This window comes from Watersipora subatra, chromosome 11 (assembly GCF_963576615.1).
Source record: "Watersipora subatra chromosome 11, tzWatSuba1.1, whole genome shotgun sequence".
Taxonomy (NCBI): domain Eukaryota; kingdom Metazoa; phylum Bryozoa; class Gymnolaemata; order Cheilostomatida; family Watersiporidae; genus Watersipora; species Watersipora subatra.
The window spans coordinates 10,627,927-10,650,284 of NC_088718.1; the positions used below are offsets into that span (position 1 = coordinate 10,627,927).

Here is a 22,358-nt window from a genome sequence, read left to right on the forward strand (position 1 = left end):
TTTTAGCATTTTCTCCACTTGAGTCGTTCTTATTTTGATTTGAGGAGTTCTACGAGAGAGGACTGTGCCGCTGCGACCGCTGGGGTAGAAATCCTCGTCTTTTTTAACAAAGCGCCCGCACTAATCCGTAACGCTCGAATTTACATCGAAACACTTACAGTAAGGCGACTCAACAGGCGCGTGTGCGATCATGTCTGTCCTAAACAATCAACTAATCAAAGGAATTTTTACAAATTATCTTGACCTGCAGTAAATAATATGACACAAGCTTATAAACTTACTTATGATGTAGTAGAATTCACAACATCGTGATTGTATGGTGAGATGATATTAGCATAAACAAAGCTAAAATATCATATAGTCCATAGGGTCCCAGCCATATGCTGTATAAAGTACATGTCATCAAATGAGATGTTCATCATTGGCAAAAAAGTATCTGAACTCAGACCAAAACCGTTAGATCATCGTGAGCAATATTTGTGGGTTTTTCCGTCGCAAATCAAATGCTTTGAAGGTTGACTTGTAACAAAATTCACATTACAGTTATTTGGTATCAAAAGATTCACCATGTCTTACTCTGCTGTGTACAAAAGGTGCAAAATATGTGAAAATGTGATTACAATCTCTTAAAAGCTCAAAAACTAACAGTTAATCGCAGCCATCACGAAAAGGCCGTAGACTGGAATTAGTTTATTTCTCAGACGCACTCAAGCAATTTGGTTATTGTTTTGTCACGTGATGTTATCACGTGAATTAAAAGGCAAATAAAAGGCTCAATATAAAACTACAGCGGTTTTCGTGAAGGCTGCATTTAATTGTTCATTTTTTAGCTTGTAATCACATTTCCATATATCTTGCACCTACAAAGCAGCAGAGTAAGACATAGTGAATCTTTTGATGCCAAATAACTGTAATGTGAATTTTGTTGCAAGTCAACCTTTAACATCTCAGAAAAGAGATGCGAGTTATTACTTCTTATGATTAACTTACAATTATTTTATTATTTACACTAATTACTTACTCTTTAGCTTCTCTCTATAGTTTCTTATCTCCTGATGAAGACTTCGCCACTTGAAAAGTAGAGAAATGCCATACAGTACCACTTTCGGATATATTAACTTGATGATTTCTTGTCATACTGTCTATTTCTTAGAAAAACAGAGCTCAGCAATGATGTCTCTCTACTCAATACAGACGGACATCACCGCATCAACAATAAAGAGCTTGCGACGACGTTTTGATGACTTTTACGGCAGTAAGTCTTATTTTATAGACAGCGATAACAATACAGCACATTGCAGGAATATGTGTAAACGCTCCATTTGCCCGCAGTTGTAATACAATAAACCAGCTCATCACCCAACACTACTAAGAAGCTATCAGTTGTCTAGACATCCAGCTGGCTAGTTATTAACTGGAGTTGTGTTATTTTCATCATGGAATAACGAGTCATATCCATTTTGTTTATTTAGTGCGCTGAACTTCAATGGTTGCCATGGGTAACTAAGTAAACAAAGAATACAAAGACACAAAGCAACATTGATTGCTTAACTAGGCGGTATCAATGCGACATACAATTACCAAAGTAGAGTTAGTAGAACTCAATGCCCTAGGGTTATAGATAGCAGATCTACTAGTCACTCAGCGCTCACGCACGGGTAAAGCTAGTTAGCATCTCTCTGTTCATTTGGGAATCTGCTTTAACACCAAGACTAAGGGCTTCAAAGCAACACTTACACGTACCGCAGTGTAACAAGAAGTTAAGGCTATGTAAGTTACCCTACTAGTTTATGATTGTCAAGCTGTAGGACTTATATAATAGCACATGCTGAGTTGTGCACCACCAATGAATAAGTAACATTGGTTTAATTTATAAGAGCGCCCTAACTAGAGCCAACACTTAATGGTAACACGAATATGGTGAACGCAAAATTTAGATACGGCAATCACTTCGTTTGACACTCCGCCAAACAACATTCACTTTAATCCGTGATTCTATGCATGTGTCTGAGGTTTGGGGCATTAGTATAACATCATGATAGGTTAAGCTTACATAAAAAAGTTCAAAATCTCAGATTCCAATTTTAACTCCAAAAATACTGGATAGGAGAATCTATGAATTACGGTAACAATGTCACTGCATAAAGGAGCAATAGATGTGTGATTCAGTGAGTAATTAATTAGCGGCAAATCTTAGGTACTATCAAGACCAAAATAACAAAAGGGATGTGATCGATCATTTATCTGAAACAGTAACTATTTTCTAGTTGTAATCATGCATTTTGCATTTATTTCTCTTGTGCTTGTGTAATAATTATTTGCTGTAGATCAGAGAACCTACACAGACAGCATGTCTTCAGGCGCTAGTCAAAGGTCAGAGAAGTTTCTCAGGTAAATCAAGAACATTACATAATCTGCATGAATACATAGCAGGCATTAACTCAGCCTTCTTGTTACTGAATTAATCATATGTCACTCTTTACTGTCCAAAGTATAAAAACCATAAAAAGCATGATACAGCATGATTATTATTTTATACAATGTTTATCATCTATGATTACTGTCATGTATCTCATATAAGCTATAGTATGATACTCTACCTATGATTACTAGTATGGATATCATCTAAGGTATAACATGATACTCTGCCTATGATTGCTAGTATGGATATCATCTAAGGTATAACATAATACTCTACCTATGATTGCTAGTATGTATATCATCTAAGGTATAACATGATACTCTTCCTATGATTGCTAGTATGTATATCATCTAAGGTATAACATGATACTCTACCTATGACTACTAGTATGAATATCATCTAAGGTATAACATGATACTCTACCTATGATTACTGGTATGTATATCATATAAGGTATAACATGATACTCTACCTATGATTACTAGTATGGATATCATCTAAGGTATAACATGATACTCTTCCTATGATTGCTAGTATGGATATCATCTAAGGTATAACATGATACTCTACATATGATTACTAGTATGGATATCATCTAAGGTATAACATGATACTCTACCTATGATTACTGGTATGTATATCATATAAGGTATAACATGATACTCTACCTATGATTACTAGTATGGATATCATCTAAGGTATAACATGATACTCTACTTATGATTACAAGTATGGATTTCATCTAAGGTATAACATGATACTCTACCTATGATTACTAGTATGGATATCATCTAAGTTATAACATGATACTCTACTTATGATTACTAGTATGTATATCATCTAAGGTATAACATGATACTCTTCCTATGATTACTAGTATGTATATCATCTAAGCTATAACATTATACTCTACCTATGTTTACTAGTATGGATATCATCTAAGGTATAACATGATACTCTACCTATGATTACTAGTATGGATATCATCTAAGGTTCAATATGATACTCTACCTATGATTACTAGTATGTATATCATCTAAGGTATAATATGATACTCTACCTATGTTTACTGGTATGTATATCATCTAAGGTATAGCATGATACTCTTCCTATGATTACTAGTATGGATATCATCTAAGGTATAACATGATACTCTTCTTATGATTACTAGTATGGATATCATCTAAGGTATAACATGATACTCTACCTATGTTTACTAGTATGGATATCATCTAAGGTATAACATGATACTCTACCTATGTTTACTAGTATGGATATCATCTAAGGTATAACATATTACTCTGCCTATGTTTACTAGTATCATCTACAACATTCCTTGATGAATGCGATTGTAGCCCCAAAAAGGTTAAACTTCCACACATCCATGACACTGGTACATTTCTCGGCGTGTCCAACGAAATATTTCCTGACAAGAACTGGCGAGCTAAAAGGTATTTCCAGCGTAAGTACATGACAACATTTTCCTCAAAGTAGTTGGCTTGACCCCATGCACGATCTATTATTATTTATTATTGTAGTAAACTATTTTGCTTTAACTAGGCAAAGGAGCGCTGACTTCCACATCAGAGATGAAATGGTGAAAATGTTACATGTAACTCTAACACGCCATTATATGATAACAATAGCACTTGAGAAACACTTACCTTGACTTTTTTTTAAACTCCTGATGAAGGCCTTTCCACTTGGAAGATTGAAAAACGTCATTGAAATGAATAAATATTACGTTTCTGCAGTGTATAAACATTTTAGTTCTCGTAAGTTCATCCAATCAGAAATGTACTTGTGCACACACTGAAATGCAACAAATAAGATGTTGTAGCTGTTTGCAATGCACTGATGTTATGAGGTCAACTTAGATAATATGCATGTATGAAAACAAGGCATAACTACCCCTAGAGCTAGTAGTTTTGGAACAATTTCAGCTTGTCAGTTGAACAATTTACATCGTATGTTTCTGTATTGCTAAGTTATTGAATGATGGTGTAAAATATGATGTCAAAGCAAAAGATTTTTCCTAAATGTAGCATTGAAAGATGTTGGATGCAGTGTAGTTTTCAAGTGAAATTAAAACGCTTGTATAGATTACAAAAAAATAGTAATAATAAGTTCGTTCAAACTTCGCTTAGTTTAGGTTAAATACCTTCTTTAAAGAAAAGTTGTTTTAAAAATTACTCTTTTATTTAAAAAACTTTTCCGTCTGAAATAAAATTATTGCCAACAAAGTAATATATCTTTATGATTAATAGTTTTTAAAATTTCGGTTTCTTACACAGTATTACATATTTTGTTTTAATGCTATGTATAATCTACCAGCTAAAATATTTCTTACAAAGGTATTGTAAGTTTTTCGGCAATGGAACAAATAGATCTAGTTACAGCAAAATCTGATAAAAGTCTTTGCTCAGGCATGTGAATTTCACTCATGAAACAGACCTCAGAATGAATCGATTTCGTGTGTATTGAGTTTAACTGTATCTCTATCTCAAACTTCCTATTTATACAATTTATTTAAACGAGCAGATTTAATGTAAGATCAAATGTGACCAGGTAATAATTTTCAATTATTAGCTGGTTGACCACTTTTAATTTAACAAGTTCCTGCTACCTTTGAAGGGCACAACAAGGAGTCTCTCAATGAATGGGACATAAAGACAGACTGTGATGGCGGTAAAGCTTGCCAATGGGACAGAGTGCATCGACACGCAATGACATCTTTTGACTATAACTCACTGAAGCACCGGCCAGCAGTCTGTGAGTTCTATGTTCTAACAAAAGATAAGCAAGTGTAAGCGTTAGAATGTTTCAAGTTTTAAAAATTGGAAAGCATAAATATATAAAATGTCTAATCTTCAAAATTAAATTATTTTGACATCTTTTTTCACAATGAACAAATCCTGTGAGGATTCCTTCGAAACAAAAAGTCAGTTGAAGAATTCAACTGTGTAATACTCAGATAGCATTGGCATCCGTTGTAACTATCATAGCTGTCATTTATATCAGGTTAATATATAAACTTTAATTTAGCAAATTTTAATTTAGATATAATGCAAACAACTGATTACTAGCAATTCTTTCGCTACCGTATGTCGATGTATCGGCTTTCGCCGTAATACAAGTACAGACCGTAAGCCAATGTATCGGCTTATCAATAGGGTTTCACCTTTCTCTTCATTACGAAAGCTATACCTTAGCTAGACCAATCAAATTTTGTCTCCAACGAAATAACCTTGTTGCCAATCACGTACAACCAATGAAAAATCTTTTTGCTAAGCAATTCCATTTATAATTTTTTTTTTTCAAAATGGGATACCAGATCGCAATCGTTATGGTAATAAGAAATTTCCTGCATTCTTTCGGTGCAAAGAAAGCGTCAGAAACTTTGCGAGAGTGGGATTCACCAAGTATTTTTATTTAAAAATTTATCTTGTAGAGAATTTTCTTCTGAATAAGAAGCATTTTACAGTAAAGCAATAGCTGCATAAGTTTTTGAGATATTGCATAAATACTAACTGCATATTATTTTTAGAAAATCCAGTTGAATTGATATGGTCAGAATAGCGATTTTATCGCAGTAGTGTAAGAGTTAAATACAAGTAATTAAAGAAAAATCATTGTCAGTGCGAGTTTGTCAGGCGAATTGGGTAACGTCAGAGTAATGTGCTCAACGAATATTTAGATTACAACCTTAGAGGGTCGTGTGTAGAGAAATCATTTCAAGTTGAGAGATTTTTGTTGCATGAAAACCACCAAACGATTAGCGGTCCCATTAAAATAGTTCTTAAAAGTACAGGACCAAAATGAATGCCCTGTAAATAAAGACTTATTATTTTTTTGCATGAAACTGGGGTGCAAAAAGCTAGATTGCACTATAACACACATTTTTAGGGTTTTGAGTTTTTGGGCCTTGATTGAGTTTTCAATGCAGAAGTAGCTAAAACTGTTGCTCAAACGCAAACCAAACTTTACATAAAGAAAAATCTTGAATGCATCAGTGACTATATTCTGATAACAACACTACTAAATAAGTCCTTAGTGACAATTACTTGTCACATGTAGTTGGAAGCCACCAGCCTACAAAAGCTGCATTGACATTCAAAAACGAAAAAGTCAATCAAAAAAAATCCATATTTTAATAGTTACAATAAAAAAGTAAACCTCCTGAAATGTAGTAATTAAATCTCATTTTATCTTAGATCTTAGATCACTACACCATACATCAACTATTTGTTAATGCATGAGATGTTTCCTACAAGTATGGTACAGTAGAAGCTCCTACAACATAAACGATCTGTTCCAAAATCGTTTATATTTTAGGGATTCTACGTTATAAAAATAGCAAAATACATGTAAAGTGCCTAATCCGTTCCACCATCTTCTTAAACTCTCCCGCTTGGTTCTTCAAAAAAGGAAAATACAACTTTTTTTTATTTAATGACTTTTACATAACTGTAGGGATTGGTTTGTATCGACAACTTTTCTCCATTTTCTTAACACTTTCACCCGGTTTATGGTCCATAATTGCGGTAATTTTATAATAAGTTATGAATATTTTTGACACCTATTTACATTGCTTTGTTTATTTTTTCTAGACATTTCTAGGGATTTTACATTCTACGAACACTAAAATATTGGAACCATTTGACAATACAGAAAGGAAAAACTAGATTAACTTTTTAATTTTGAACTCAAGAAAACGCACACCTTAATTGTCATGTTACCTCAAGTTTTTCTATTACTCTAGACAGCAAATTGTATTTTGCAAAAAAACCAATAAAAATATTTTATGTCTAAAATAAAGTAAAATAAAAATATAACTTCACTATAATAAGAGTGGTGTCTATCTGTTCGTTCATTTAGCCGTCAAAACGGTCCAAGATAGTTACAACAATACTCCAACGCGTGACATTCAGGTCAGTAGACCAACACTCTAACACCGATCAATTGAGCAGCTACTTATTATCTGTCTGTGCTTCATTGACAAACGTGACAATGTTTCACGGCAAACTAAACTGTCAGAATATTAGTGTATATAATACAGATAACCTTACATACATCGTTTTGTCTCTCAAGTGTGACAAGAGGGCTCTCTCAAGTGTGACAAGAGGGAAAGGTTATTTTAAAGTTAACCACGAGATTCGTGCTAGTCAAACCAAATTTGGGAACTTGCACCAGCTTCCTATTTTACATTATATGAACTTTATGAAATTGTACAAAGCAAAAACTTTACTTAAATTCTTTACATGATGTAGAATTTGCATTATAGGAGGTATACGTTATAGGAACGTCTACTGTATATCTTTAGAGTCAAAGATTGTCTGCTATAAATATCCCAGAATATAATGTAGTATTTCCATTTAAACCTTATTATTTATACTTTTATCAGTTCGATCGTTGCTGCCTATTATTATCGATTGCCTGATTATTGCCACTTAAACAATCAACAGAAATTTAATAATTATATTTGTTTGTTTAATATCTATAGTATAACATTCTTGATCATTGTGTATCAAGTAGCCCGAAAATTTGACACTGGTTGTTCTGCATTCATACATCATGTTTTCAATCTTTGTTAAAGATTTTTAAGACACTACCTGCTATAATCAATACCACGTTTGGTTTTTGCAAATGAGCTTTTACAGGTTCTGTTTTGTTTATTTTTTTTTGCAAAATATTACAGCATGCAATTTTCAGTTAGATGCACTTCAAGCGCAGACCTGCCAACCCAAGAGTGGGGCAATGCGTGAGATTTTGTTTTGGGGCAATTGATGTATCAATGATAGTGTATAGTATAAAATTGTGGAAGTTGGGGCAAAAATCTCACGCATTTCTCGCGCATTTTCATTTTTTCTTTGGGGTGTCACGCATTGGGTCTCACGCCCAATGCGTGAGAGTTGGCAGGTATGTGCGCTTGTAGTTATATATTTGACTAAGATAGTAACTGATTGCGACCATAAGGTCAATGAAGTAATGTGTTGCAATTAATGTAACACAGCACTTCATGACATCATGGCTGAGGTAATCATAGTAAATAGCTCAATTTCAATTGAAACATCCAAAGAGTGAATGCCAAAAAAAAATATTGGAGCAATTATAAATAGAGAGAATGTGCATTGTGAGTAGCCCGAATGCTCAACGCTAGCAAAATATTTAAATTCCCTCTAACATATCCACACCTAACAAATTTGAGATTGAATGACTTACAGTAAATCAGTAATAAAACCGGGACGCTTGGGAAACAGTCCCAACATCGACAAGTCCGAACCTAGACAAGTCCCAATCTCGACAGAGGTTCGGACTATAAACCATAAAACCCAGTATGTTTATAGCATTCTAGCTGGCTGAAATGGTTTACACTCGCGATCCTGTTCATCTTTTTAAGTTAATAAAAAAAATTATGCAGCGAAAACGTTTTTTACATGACCTTCACCTGTGTAACCTCGACAACACGACATGGTTCAGCAATTGCGGGTCGATAATTTAAAACATAGAGTTCGATGCGCAAAAGAATTATAGGCTAATAGCTCGCGTTTATCTGTGCGATACGAACCCTATTGTGTGGCTTCTTTTGTCATTCGCCGTGTCCTGTATTGTAGAAGCTCGGCTATTTATATCCTAGCTACGTGTAAACAAAATCGCTTCGCAGATTTCCAGTTACTGTGATTGGGCAAGTGTTTGGAACCGCGAAATTAAGCTACTCAGAGATTTATAAAATAGTAAATATTATAATTTGAACTTGAAACTATTGAATTAGTAATTATTTTCTTCTTTTTATACTAAATAAGCGTTGGCCTTAGTATCCAAGAGTGTATCAGGTATGCCTATCAGTATGCCTCAGGTTTCTGGTTGTAAATCTTGCAGTTTTAGGAAGTTATTAGCTACTTCCTGGTTTTTTTTCATCAGCAGAGATTACATCATATGCAGGTTATGCAATCCCTACTTACAATTCCTTGTTTAGAGTAAGTCAGTACCACAGGCAGATCTTGCTAGTGTGTTGGTTCCTGCGACCAACACGTAGAGGCGACTAGGTCGGCTTACTCTACCGGTCAACATTCACCCTTTACAGGAGGCTGTGTGCTGGTTCCCGTGACCAACACGCAGAGGCGACTAGGTCGGCTTACTCCACCGGTCAACATTAACCACTTCACACAAGGGATTGCACAAAAGAGGTTTTATACTAGGTCGACAAGGTCGACCGGAGGTCGACAGGGTCGACAGTGTTTTTATGAGTCTATTCCCACAGCACAGTCCATAGACCAAGTCTTTGAAGATAGCTATATGCCGTGGTGGTTCTTGTATCGCTTAAGGTAGCAGAAAGAGTATGATTCAATTGCACTGAATGTATTGAATGAATACAAAGGGCCGAGACCCTGTCTTATGTACATGAAATTATGCAAATTAGATATAATTAAGCCAGCCTCCCTTAGGGGCGTGGCTAACAAAAGAAAGAGAACATAACCCTGGTTAGAAAATGTCTCAACTGCACAAGAGAGGGTGGAAGTTTTGTGTTCCACCACACACGCCGCCCCTATAGACGGCAATCGGCTATAATAAAAAAACACAAACGAGCTAGACTATACTACAAGATAAAAGATGCGTAAATAATGGTTTCTAAGAATAGTCAATGTTTTTAGCGGAATCTGTAGCGTGATTCTTCACTTAGTTGACATCTGGTTGGCCAACTCTTCCAGGCTGCGGGCCGTTCGTCTGAGGCTGGAGGGTGTAAGTGTGCGTGTGCGTGCATGTCGAGCTGGTAACAAACAGTAAGATGGCTTTCTCTATTTTCCAAAATGGCCACCCTTCGGCCTTGACCCCTTCTGGCCTTTCCTGATTGGACAGTACTTGTGTCGTAATCCGCTAGATACGCAGGGGGCTTTCTTATTCGTTGGGGCCGAGCTGAGGTTTCGCTGTCTGTAGTACTCGTCCCTGGATTCTCCGGAAAGGGCGTACTCCTTTCTTCGGTCACAGCATCTGGATTAAGGTCGAGAGTGGGCTCGAGGCCGAGTTGGCTACGGGTTTGGGGTATAGTCGTACTTCTTTCGGAATTGGTAAGTTGATGACTTTCTGGATGGTTGTAGAGGGGATGCGTATCCACTCTCGACCTTGTCATGGGTGGGACAAGAGGTAATGGTTCCATATATATATCTGGGGGTACTGGTGCCTGATTGTGTATATGTCTTTTTCGAGGGTTCCCTCTCATGTTTGGCCTTCTGGTTGGCTCGATTTGAGCTGGGGCCCTTCCTTGCTGTACTTCGCTTGGTCGGCAAAGCCTCAACCTTCCTTCTGCTTGCACCGACTTTTGTCCGTACCTTTCAACTTCGTACGTGTGGTTGTCATAACTCTTTAATACCCGGTAGGGGCCAACGTATTTTGCGGCTAATTTTGGATTTTCTCCTTTTCGACGTCGCTTGCTGACTAACCACACCAGGTCACCTTCGTTGAAGAGGGGAGGTTCTGTGGTGTCCGTAGTCACAATTTCTCGCTGTCTCTCTCGCAAGGGGTATGTGCTTGCACGAGTCTATCATGTACAATTTTTACATACTCGTGTGTACTGGTAAACGAATCCACCAATCTTCCATAGTGTAATTGATCGGGGAGGCGTAACTCTCGCCCAAGCATGAGGAAATTCGGAGTTTCCCTGGTGGCTGAGTGGGGCAGCCCTCGAAACGTACGCATGAGTTGCGGTAACAAGAGGTCCCAATCTTCTTGCTCCCTGCCGAGCAGTAATGCTCGTAATGAGTCCCCTAGCACCCGGTTGTTCCTCTCGACAACTCCATTTCCTTCAGGGTGGTAAGGGGTTGTCCTCGTTTTGTCTACCCCCCAGAGCCCGCACAGTTCCTGAAACAGGGTAGACTCGAATTGAGCTCCCTGATCTGTGTGTATTATTTCTGGTAACCCAAAATAACAAAACACACGCTCATCTAATGCATGGGCGACTGTGGGGGCGGTAGCATCGGGAATGGCGAGGGCATCCGACCATCGGGTGAAGTGGTCCGTCAACACCAAGGCCCAGCTATTTTCTCGCGCTGTCTGTGGAAGGGGGCCCACCAGGTCCACTGCCAGCCGCTGCCAGGGCCTCCCAGCATACAACCGTTGGCGGTTACCAGAGTGTCGAGAGGCGCCGGGTTTAGCTCGCTGGCAGATTTCGCAGGTCAATACAGCCCGCCTTACATCGCCGGCCATTCCCGGCCAATACCAGTCTATCTGTACCCTCTTCAAGGTTCGTTCCACTCCACTGTGGGATTGTTCGTGTGTCCTCCATAAAATCTCTTGGCGTAGGCTCTGAGGGCACACAATTACAACTTTCTCCCATCCATTCTGTACTAGGTGGAGAGTCAAGACCCCAGACTCGTCGATCTGTAGCTGGTGGTACATTTGAGCAAGTCTACGTAGCTCGGGGCTCCCCAGGCGTACCACCGCTTCCTCGACTTTTCGTCGTTCTCTTATAGCTTGATAGATCTGTCCCAGCTCGGTTCCAGACCTCTGCTGGAGAGCCCGGATCTCGTCCAGGGGTGTCTGGATGGTGGCCAGGGATGACTGCCCCGCAGGCAGGGGTCCCGCGTCCTTCGTGCTTGGTGATGGCCGCACTATATTTTGGCCATCCTCCACAGGAAGACCAGGCTCCATTTCGGCTCGAGGACCGTCGGGTCCAGTCCTTGCCCCGGAGGGTGGGAGAAGATTCTCCGATATTCGAGGGACCCCTTCACCGCATGGCGGCCGTACTGAGACCTGGCCGGCTGGTGTAGGGTTCGGGAGACCGGGTCCTGACGGGTGACTGCTGTGGCTTAGTTGGGGCCAATCATCCTCATTTAGTTCAAGGGGTCCGGACGTAGGGGGGGTAGTGCGAACTTCGTCGGGAGTCCCTGTACCTCGTGGCAGTTGTACTGAAAGGGCTCCGTGGGCAGCCATAGGACTCCATAGCCTTGGTTCCCATCCACTCCTGTCAGACAACTGTAGGCTCGGCTCCTCTCTCCCTATAGCAGACAATCTTGAGGGTGAGGGCGGGGTGACTGGCTGAGGAAAATTCAGCGAGTCGTAGACTTCAGACCTTGTGGGCCCGCCATCGCGCTTTTCTATCGTGGCACACTGGCGACAGTCTGTGCATTGCTGCCGGCTCAGTCCATCCGCATTGCCATGTCGAGCCCCCTTTCGATAGATAATCTTGTACTTGTACTCTGCCAGGCCCTCTAACCACCGGGCTATCTGGCAGGACGGTTCTTTGCGCCGGTGTAACCATACCAGGAAGGCATGGTCCGTGCGGATCGTAAACTCCCTTCCATACAAATAAGGCCGGAAGTGTTTCACCGCAAGGACCACTGCCAAGAGCTCTTTCCTGGTCACACAATAATTCCGCTCAGCTGGGGAGAGTGTCTTGCTTTGATAGGCGATGGGTCGCTCTCTTCCCTGTTGGATCTGTGATAGTACCGCCCCCGTTCTCACGTTACTCGCATCTGTGTCGAGTACTTACGGCAGGGTAGGGTCTGGGTATGCCAACACGGGAGCGTGGGTCAGTGCCCATTTCAACTTCTCAAAGGCTTTTCGTTCCACGTCCCCCCAACTCCAGTTGGTCCCTTCTTCGGTCAACAGGGTCAAGGGTTTAGCAATAGATGCGTAGTCGGGGACATACCGATGGTAGTACCCGGTAGTCCTGAGGTATGCCCTCAACTGGGTGACATCTCGTGGCTCCGCCCACTCGCCAATGGCCTTAATTTTCTCCGGGTCCGTGGCAACCCCCGCCTCAGTGACTACGTGTCCCAAATAATTGACTTGGGTTTGTAGCAGGCTGCACTTAGTGGGCTTTAGCTTAAGTCCAGCCTCTCGGAGCCTCTCCAAGACTTCGCCGAGTCGCGAAAGATGACTAGGGAGGTCAGCAGACATAACAATAATGTCATCCAAGTACAGGAGTAGGGTCTTCCAATGAAGTCCTTGGAGCACCCGCTCCATCAGGCGTTGGAAGGTGGCTGGGGCGGAGGTCAGCCCAAAGGGTAGTACTTTCCACCGCCACAACCCGCTACGAGTGGCAAAGGCGGATTTTTCTTGCGCCCCGGCTGACAGTGGTACTTGCCAATAGCCACTCATCATATCGAGGGTGCTGAAGAATTTGCTGCCTGACAAGGCATCTAGGCTGTCGTCGATCCGGGGTAAGGGGTAGGCATCCTGCCTAGTGATTGCATTCAATTTCCGGTAGTCGACGCACAACCGCCAGGCTCCATCCTTCTTTCTTACTAGCACTACCGGCGAACTCCAAGCCCCATGGGCAGGCTCAATCATCCCTTGCTTGGCTAAGGCTGCTACTTGGCGTTCTATTTCGGCCTCTTTTTCAAGGCCCACTCTGTATGGTAGCTGGCGAATAGGCTGGGCATCCGTGGAGACTGGAATCTCATGTCGCACCAGGGTGGTGTGTCCCATGTCTTCGCTCCCACGGCTAAAGACGTCCGCAAACCGACAGAGGAGTTCTTCCACTTTCTGACGTTCCATCTGGCCTGCACAGTGCGTCACAGCCTGCTGGTACAAGTCATGTGAGTGGGTACGTACCCGGAGGCCGTCGGTGGCTTTTGGTGGAGGGGGACTCCCTGCGGGGTCAGTGTCCGTCCAGGGAGTCCCGATATCATCCTGATTTACCCCGGTGTAATGGCCTAGGATAGATCCAGCTGTCACGTCCACAGGGTGATTCGTGGGGTTCAGACAACGTACTGCCACCCTTCCCCGTTCGTCCGGCTGGAGCAGGCTGGCCGCTATCATGCATTTCTGGTTGGCACCTTCTATGAGTCTTACGGGTTGGTAGGATGTGGTGGTCAACCGTCCTCCCACCAATATCTCCGATTGCCGGGGAAGGGTTGTAGCTCTTAGTATCTACACTTTACTCACTAAGGGTCGACCTTCTCGGTCAGTGCATACTAGGCGTTGGCCATTCACCACCAGGGTTGGCTGCTGAAAGTCCATCTCACAGTGATGGTTTACCAGGAAGGGCATGCCCAAGATGGCATCCTCTTTCAGTGCACATACCACCAAGGATGTGGTGACCTGCACCCTCCGGACTCGCAGGGGGAGGGTGATTAATCCATGGAAGCGGAGTCTTGTGCCATCGGCCATCCGTCCATAGTCTTCCCTTGTCTCCAGTCTTGCTCTGACTTCTTTGGGGAGACGGTCAAATACATGACGGCCCAAGAGGTTTGATGTGCACCCGGTGTCTATTAAGAACTGGACTGGCTGTCCACTTATACGGCCCGGCAGGAAATAACTACTATTATGTGGTTTCCAGAGGTTGTCTACCTCAGTCTTGTCCGGCACTTTTGGCTTGGCTAGCGTTCTCCTATTGCGCCTCTGCCTTTTTGGCCAGGTATACAACTTCCCATTTCCCTCTGGTTCGGGGACTGTCATTGGGTCAGTTAATGTCTCGAAGGCATTCTGCAAGGGGACTGGGGTCGACCAGGGGGGGCCTGGGTCGACCGGTCCGTCGTGGCTGTCGCCAAACGTCTTGCTTGCATGCTCGTGATCCACAGTCAGTACCTTCCCCTACTGCTGTGGATGATGGCCGTTTCCCGGCATCTGGGGATTGGCCCGTCTAGAAGGAAGAGGCTGTGTGCATTGGCGGCGAGTATGTCCACTTTGTCCGCACCCCCAACAACTAAGTTCTCTTGCTAGAGGTGTGTGATTGGCTCGTCTGCCTTCTGTCTGCCTTCTGCCTTGCAGTCCTTCTGCCAGCCCTTTTATGGCGGCTAGGACATCGCTTAATGTGACGGATGGAGTTTCAGGAGTCACTGGAGCGGCTGTGTGATCGAGTTCTGGTTCCTCCTCCAGAGTCATGATCAGAGGTCGAGGGGTAGACCGTTGGGGAGTAGGCTGAATTTGAAGGAATTCCTTTCCCGCCTGGACAGCCTCCTCTAACGTCTGTGCCTTCACGGCTAATAGATGCCTCTGCAAATAGGCGTTTCCCAAGGTCATAGAAAATGCATCCATAGCCATGGTAGCCTGGTAATTCTCTGGTAGTTCTCCGTAGGCGATCTTCACCAACCGCTGGATCTCGGTGGCATGGTCTTGTAAGCTGACCTTGTCATCACGCTTAGTGTTGAGTCGAGCCTTCGCCTCCCTAGGGGACAGCCCATATTTGGTCCTCAGTGACAAGAATTTGGCTTCGGGGGAGTTTCCTTGGCTACACATTTTCGCTCCATCTTTCAGCACTTCACGGAGGTGTAAGAGTGTAGCCTTTTGATTCCATTCGTTAGCCTCAGCAACCTCTTGGAATTGGGTAATGAAAAGCTCGACATCTTCTCCTCCGTCGAACTTTGGGGGCTTAAAATTCCCTTCTTGATGAGGTATTCGTAGTGCCTGTGTAATGGCTTCAGTCAGTCGACTCATTTGGTCGACTTGCTGCAGTTCAGCTTCCGCCAGCTCTCTGGTAGCTGATCGCCGACTGCCAGGCATGGTCGCGTAATTTTCCGAGTGGCGTCCCTTTTTCAGCAAATCCCACTGCTGCCACCAATGTGTTGGTTCCTGCGACCAACACGTAGAGGCGACTAGGTCGGCTTACTCTACCGGTCAACATTCACCCTTCACAGGAGGCTGTGTGCTGGTTCCCGTGACCAACACGCAGAGGCGACTAGGTCGGCTTACTCCACCGGTCAACATTAACCACTTCACACAAGGGATTGCACAAAAGAGGTTTTATACTAGGTCGACAAGGTCGACAGAGGTCGACAGTGTTTTTATGAGTCTATTCCCACAGCACAGTCCATAGACCAAGTCTTTGGAGATAGCTATATGCCGTGGTGGTTCTTGTATCGCTTAAGGTAGCAGAAAGAGTATGATTCAATTGCACTGAATGTATTGAATGAATACAAAGGGCCGAGACCCTGTCTTATGTACATGAAATTATGCAAATTAGATATAATTAAGCCAGCCTCTCTTAGGGGCGTGGCTAACAAAAGAAAGAGAACATAACCCTGGTTAGAAAATGTCTCAACTGCACAAGAGAGGGTGGAAGTTTTGTGTTCCACCACACTAGATCGCATGACGCAAGTTGCTATTGTCTGGGCGCTGTCACTGATGGAAGGTCCGATTAGGCGTGGATCTTAAATTGCACTCTTTAGGAGTTAATTTTTGGTTTTAGTCTGGATTCTAATTACAAGCTCCTGGTTATTATCTAACATCTTTTTATGACCGGCATTCAATGTTGTAATTGTAGGATGGCTGGGTTTAAGTTTGGAAGTTAACTTGTAATGATGATTTCTCTCAAATCTAGAGCCTGGTGATTCTGGGGTGCTATAGGCGTGGGAATGTTTTTCCATTGAACCTGCTACGAGTATTGTAGTGGTGCTGTGACTTGTTTTATTTTGTTTTCCCCTTATATCTAACATAGATTGTCGATATTAGATGTAAAAAGTTATAACAAAAAGCTATACCAAAAATATTGGTATATTTTGGTATATTGGTATATATTGCTATATTAGCAAAAAGCTATAACAAAAAGTTATACATTTTATTTTAATTATTGAACTTCTGATTTTTTTAAAAACCTTGTATTCATTTTTATTTGTAAAATATTTATTTCTGCAGAATATTTATTTCGAACAGAGCTTTTTTCTCTTGATGTTTAGTGACTCTATAATTTTTATCCTAGTTTTATCCTGCCAAATAAAGCTGTATTAACTTATCACGTAGCTTTTTAGAACTTTCAATATGACTTGCCTCAACCCAAAATAATTAAATATGTCAACTGAAAATAAATGACTTGTGTAATGATTGGTGCAAAAAACTGTGACACATTTGTCATCATTGTTTGCTTAATAGCAGTAACTACTCAGTATCATCCTTTTAGTTATTGTGATCTTGAAAACTTACGCTCGATTTTAATTCCAAGTTTATGCAAGATTTTAAGTTCAAAGATCACAGCGCTTTTTTCATTCAAGCAATAATAACCACTAAACAACAACATACCTAATATTAAGGAATAAGGAATACATAAGAGGATTTGAGACATAATTTGATGTCATAGATTAGTTACGACCAGTGTCTGAAGAGCTAAATGTGTTTTCAGATTTTTTTAGTTCAAAACACTCAAATCGTATCTCTAATCCGCCCGATTATTCATAACATTTCTACTTTTCCACAAAAAAACATCTACACCTTATAACAAACACCAAGACAGACCTTGCCACTCCACTTGATAGAATAGCGCTATGTAAAAAAAGTTTCTTCTTCAATACGTATATTTTATTTTACTATCCTTCGTTTTTTTATTTTTTGTCTCATGGTCTAATTTGCTTCAAACAGCATTATCAGGGTAAATAAGGTAAGTTAGTATCATTGTATAACATTTAAAACAATTAAAGTGTAATTTTAGTATAATGTTGCCCTCAGTTTTATTCATGTATATTTGTTCATCTATTTTTTATTCATTTTATTGCTTATTTAGTCATTTATTTATTTACTTATTTATTTCTTTGTTCATTTATTTATTTATTGCATAATTTTTGTTGTATGGACACTAAAAAATAAAAATTGTACACTTCATATATGCTCCTTTAGTGCATCTCCAGCGCAATGGAATTCCTGAAGCTTCAAAGGGAGATAAATCTTATCAGACACCAGAATATTCACCAGATTTCCACAAAAGTGGATCTACCAGGCCAATCGCCAACTTTGGGTGAGACATTTACTTTTTGGAGTTGTCATCTATTTTATAATCAAAACTTTGTATTACAAATTGTGCCAATCTCTCACTTGTAGTTTTCCTGTTAGGCTGCTGCGTTATACAAATTTTTACAAGAAGGCATAATTTTAATCATCAATTTCATGCAAGACCATAACCGCATAATTTTTTTTCAATTCTCATAACTAATTGGAATCACCTTTCTCCATAATTTTTTAGATCTTGATTAGCAGATGATCTTATCTATTTAATCAAAGAATGTTTGTAAAAAGTAGATATAAATTATGTTACTGTAGTTCATAGAACAGAGTGAAAGCAATGTAAGAATAACTCAATTGGTTTTTACATTTGCATTGTCTTTTCTACAACTTTGTTTTAACTAGACTATATTTCACACTCCTTTATATCATTGATAAAGAATTAACTTTCACAGTCCTTGTGTTTACCTCCTCACCTGGTTTGTAATTATCATTCACATTCCATGCAATATTAATGTAGAGTTTTATGTTTGCAGAGGAAAGAAAATGAGCTCAAGTGACACATATATCCCTCTGGTGGAGCCGCTAGCGAAAAAGTAAGACATCTGCTTACCTGCGTCATAGTGTCAGTAACCCAGGGCCGTTTGTTGACAAACATAAATAATGGTGACGATGTGTCTAACTTCGAAAGAAAAACAAGCTATTTGAGATAAACAGTAATATTGATTTTGAAAACATATACCCGAAGAGACGGTGAGCTTTGACCTCTGGTCATTTCTTTTTTGTTAAATATGTACCGTAAAACCTCTAATTGAACCCCACCTTTATTTGAACGTCACTTCTATTTGATCGCCATTATGAGAGAACGGTTAAAAATAGATGGCTAGTTAGTTATAAAAAAATAGTTATAAAATAACTAGGTGGCGTTCAAATAGAGCGCCACCCTCTATTTGAACGCCACCTCCAATTGACCGCCACTATACAAAAAGGGTTAAAAAATAGAGCACTATGGCGTTTAGTTAGAGGTTTTGCAGTACCTTTAAAACATAGGCTTAAAGATATAAGATAGGCACAAATCAATGCCGCTTGCAGATGCTTCGTCTAAATCACCAACCAAGCATTACACAAAAAATAGGTTAGCTGGCAAAAGCAGATAACTCCAAAATTAGGGAATGCCATTATGGAAAGCAAAGATTTTGTAAGTCAGCATTCCTCTCCAAAATGGTTACAGTGAGTGAAACAGTAATGTAAAAGATGTGCTAATATCTCGCTACTTCATACTTTGGTGTTTGATGCAACGAATTAATGAGATATATAAACTTCTTGACCTACTTTAGAGGCGTAATTCGTATAATGTATTAGTATTACTTAACTGCATAGTTGGTAGTTTTTAGATAAACCTGTAATCAGAAAAGCATGTGGTGTAATACATTTTAGACTAAGAACCTTTTATTTTTGCTGCTTTATGCTTTATTTATGACTTGTCTACTCCTAACACAAAAGAACTGGCGCTATTTAATGTTTGACTAACAATAAATACAAATATCTTTAAAAAATGTTTTAACGTTTAGTAGCTATGATAACTTATTTAAGATTAGTAACAATAAACTTATAGTTTGTATCTCTCTAGTTACTAACTAAGCACCGTAGATCAAATAATGTCTTCTTATCTTACGGCAATGTTATTCATGGAAAGTCTGAACAACTAGATGTAGTATTGAAGAAGTTGAAAGTGGAGCTTGCTTTGCTTTCATCAAGAAGAATTGCATAAAGTGAGACTGTAGAGGGTCTCTATTACTGGTGGTAGAGAAGAAAAAAAGTTTTAAAGATTAAATATTATTAATACATGTATATATATTATATATAATAGGCCTATATAATATTTATATGATATATATTTATAATATATACTATATAATATATTCTGTACAATATTATACATTATGTAATATATATTATATAAAATAGTATATATAATATATTATATATATTATGTTATATAATAATACATACGTGTATAATATCTATATCTTGTATATAATATTAAATGTATTGTATATATATAACTTATACACTATATATTAATATAGTGTACACTATATTAATATATAGTGTACACTATTACACTATATGTAATATATATTATATAAAATAATATATATAATATATTATATATATTATGTTATATAATAATACATACGTGTATAATATCTATATCTCGTATATAATATTAAATGTATTGTATATATATAACTTATACACTCTATATTATATATAGATAAAATATTAAAGATATCTGAATCAAACAAGTCATGGAAATCAGTTCAAGTCTTTTGAATATAGTTTTCACAACTTTAGTTTAATTTGAAGGGGTACGCTATTCAGAGGTAATAAAATGGAACAATTGCGTTTGAGGGTTTTATTGTAAAAATGTATTAACTGCTGCAAACAATGTTGTATATTCATTTTGAAAATTATTTCATTGCTTCCTAAAACGGCTACAAAATTTATTAAGCTAATACACATGATCGCAACTGTATATATTCTTTGCAACTATGTTTTTGGCAGTATAAAAATTTAAAATTTTTACAAAAACTGGTTGACAAAGTTGGCCTAAATTCTATTAATAGTAATAATTTATAATTATAAAATACTTTTGGTTTAGCATTTGAAGGTACCTGCCACTTGCATGACACTTGTCATAATTTTTGCAGAAAAACGTTTGCAGAGAAGGACAGGGATAGACAGGTGTCAGAGGACCTTGCCATAGTTCATGCTCTAGAGAACTGGCGACCTTCAACTCCTTTACAGTGGAGGCCGACAAAGAATCTAACAAGAGCCGAACAGTTTGCAGCTTACCATCATCTTCAGCAACAGCAGCAATTCCTTCAAGTTTGAAAGTACCTGCTAGTAACTGTCATTCATTCAAGCTTTATACTTTCACGTTTAAAAGAACCTGCTAGTGGCTGTCATGTTTTCAAGCTTTTAGGATTTGGTGCTGCTGAATTGTGTTTTAATTTAACTCGCAAGAGTAAACATGTTGCTGTTCGATCGCTTGCTGAGATCGACTGCTTGGGGCCAGTCATCCTTATGTAACATCATCATAATTATATTTTGTCCGAGCAGAACAATTTTCTGGATATTTGCTACAAACAATTTTTTTTCGATGATGTGTGACAAGATAGAAACTAAATTGGATAAAATAGCTTCAGTTTTGAACTTTCAGTTACTATATTTAACACTATATTATCCCAAAAGGTTAGTTTTATATTATCTACAACATGATAAATTTTTCACCTTTATTTTGCTCAATTTCGTGTAATTCTCTGTCAGACGCTGTGGTTTATCTTGTAAATTATTATGAAAAAATAGAACCTTCAATAAACTGCTTTATTTTTATTTCATATACACATTATTTTGTTTGCAATTCGGCCTCTGTATGCAATCTGCATGTTCCAAATAATTTTGTAGTTGTCCTTTCCTAGTAAATGAGAAGACAATTACCAATTTCTCAAAACTTTGTTAGTTGGCCAACATGACATAATTGAAAAAACTTTTTTAACTATCATTATAAACGGTACCCTATTATGTTTAAATCAATTATTTGTTCAACAGTTGTGTTATACTAATTATAATGCATGTTTTATCCCTAAAATATTTTCTTAGATAGTTCAGCATAATATGGGGTTATGAATTTAGTATTTTTAGTAATGATTTTTGCATCAAGTAAGATTAATATGGTTATCATCACAGTTTGCTGTAAACATGACTAAAAAAATAAACAATGCATTAAATTACACTTGCAAAATTTACTAGAAGTGACCCATTTATAATTTATTTGAACAACAACTCCTTGAAAGAGTAAAAAGAACATGAATATTAATAGAACATGATTGAAGGGATATTTGCAGCTAGACTTAAGGCTATGATTAACGCTAGATTTAGAGAGCACAGTGAGTGTAAGGGCAAAAAGTACTGGAATGAACTCAGTCTTGATTTAAAGTCAAGTAGCTCGAATCTGATGAGTTTGGTTTGATTACAAAAAATTTCTTATTGGATAGCAAACCGTAAGGAGCTGTTTAGCTGAGTAAACAGCAAGGTTTGGGCTGAAGCTTAAAGATTCAAGGGAAAACTCTAAAACTTAAAAAAATTCAATTCATTGCAGCTTGTGGTAAAATAAGAATTAAAGGTCCAAAAAGTATGTGAGTGAGAAACCAAATGGGAATGTTGGGGTTGACTGTGATACATGTAGTAAATTTGACTTTATTGTAAACCCTGTAAGCAAGCT

At 38.9% G+C, this 22,358-nt stretch overlaps 2 protein-coding genes across 2 annotated transcripts in view; both read left to right on the forward strand.

The window, feature by feature from the left end:
* The window catches only part of LOC137408758 (collagen alpha-1(III) chain-like), a 340,292-nt gene that overhangs the window by 213,472 nt on the left and 104,462 nt on the right, over positions 1 to 22,358 (forward strand). The window lies entirely within an intron of this gene.
* On the forward strand, positions 1,676 to 21,401 carry LOC137408678 (uncharacterized). The gene is made up of 7 exons (XM_068095260.1): positions 1,676 to 1,770; positions 2,328 to 2,391; positions 3,778 to 3,884; positions 5,057 to 5,194; positions 17,969 to 18,086; positions 18,607 to 18,666; positions 20,785 to 21,401. Exons 2-7 carry the CDS (start codon positions 2,351 to 2,353, stop codon positions 20,966 to 20,968), a joined length of 648 nt encoding a protein of 215 aa, XP_067951361.1. The 5' UTR covers positions 1,676 to 1,770; positions 2,328 to 2,350; the 3' UTR covers positions 20,969 to 21,401.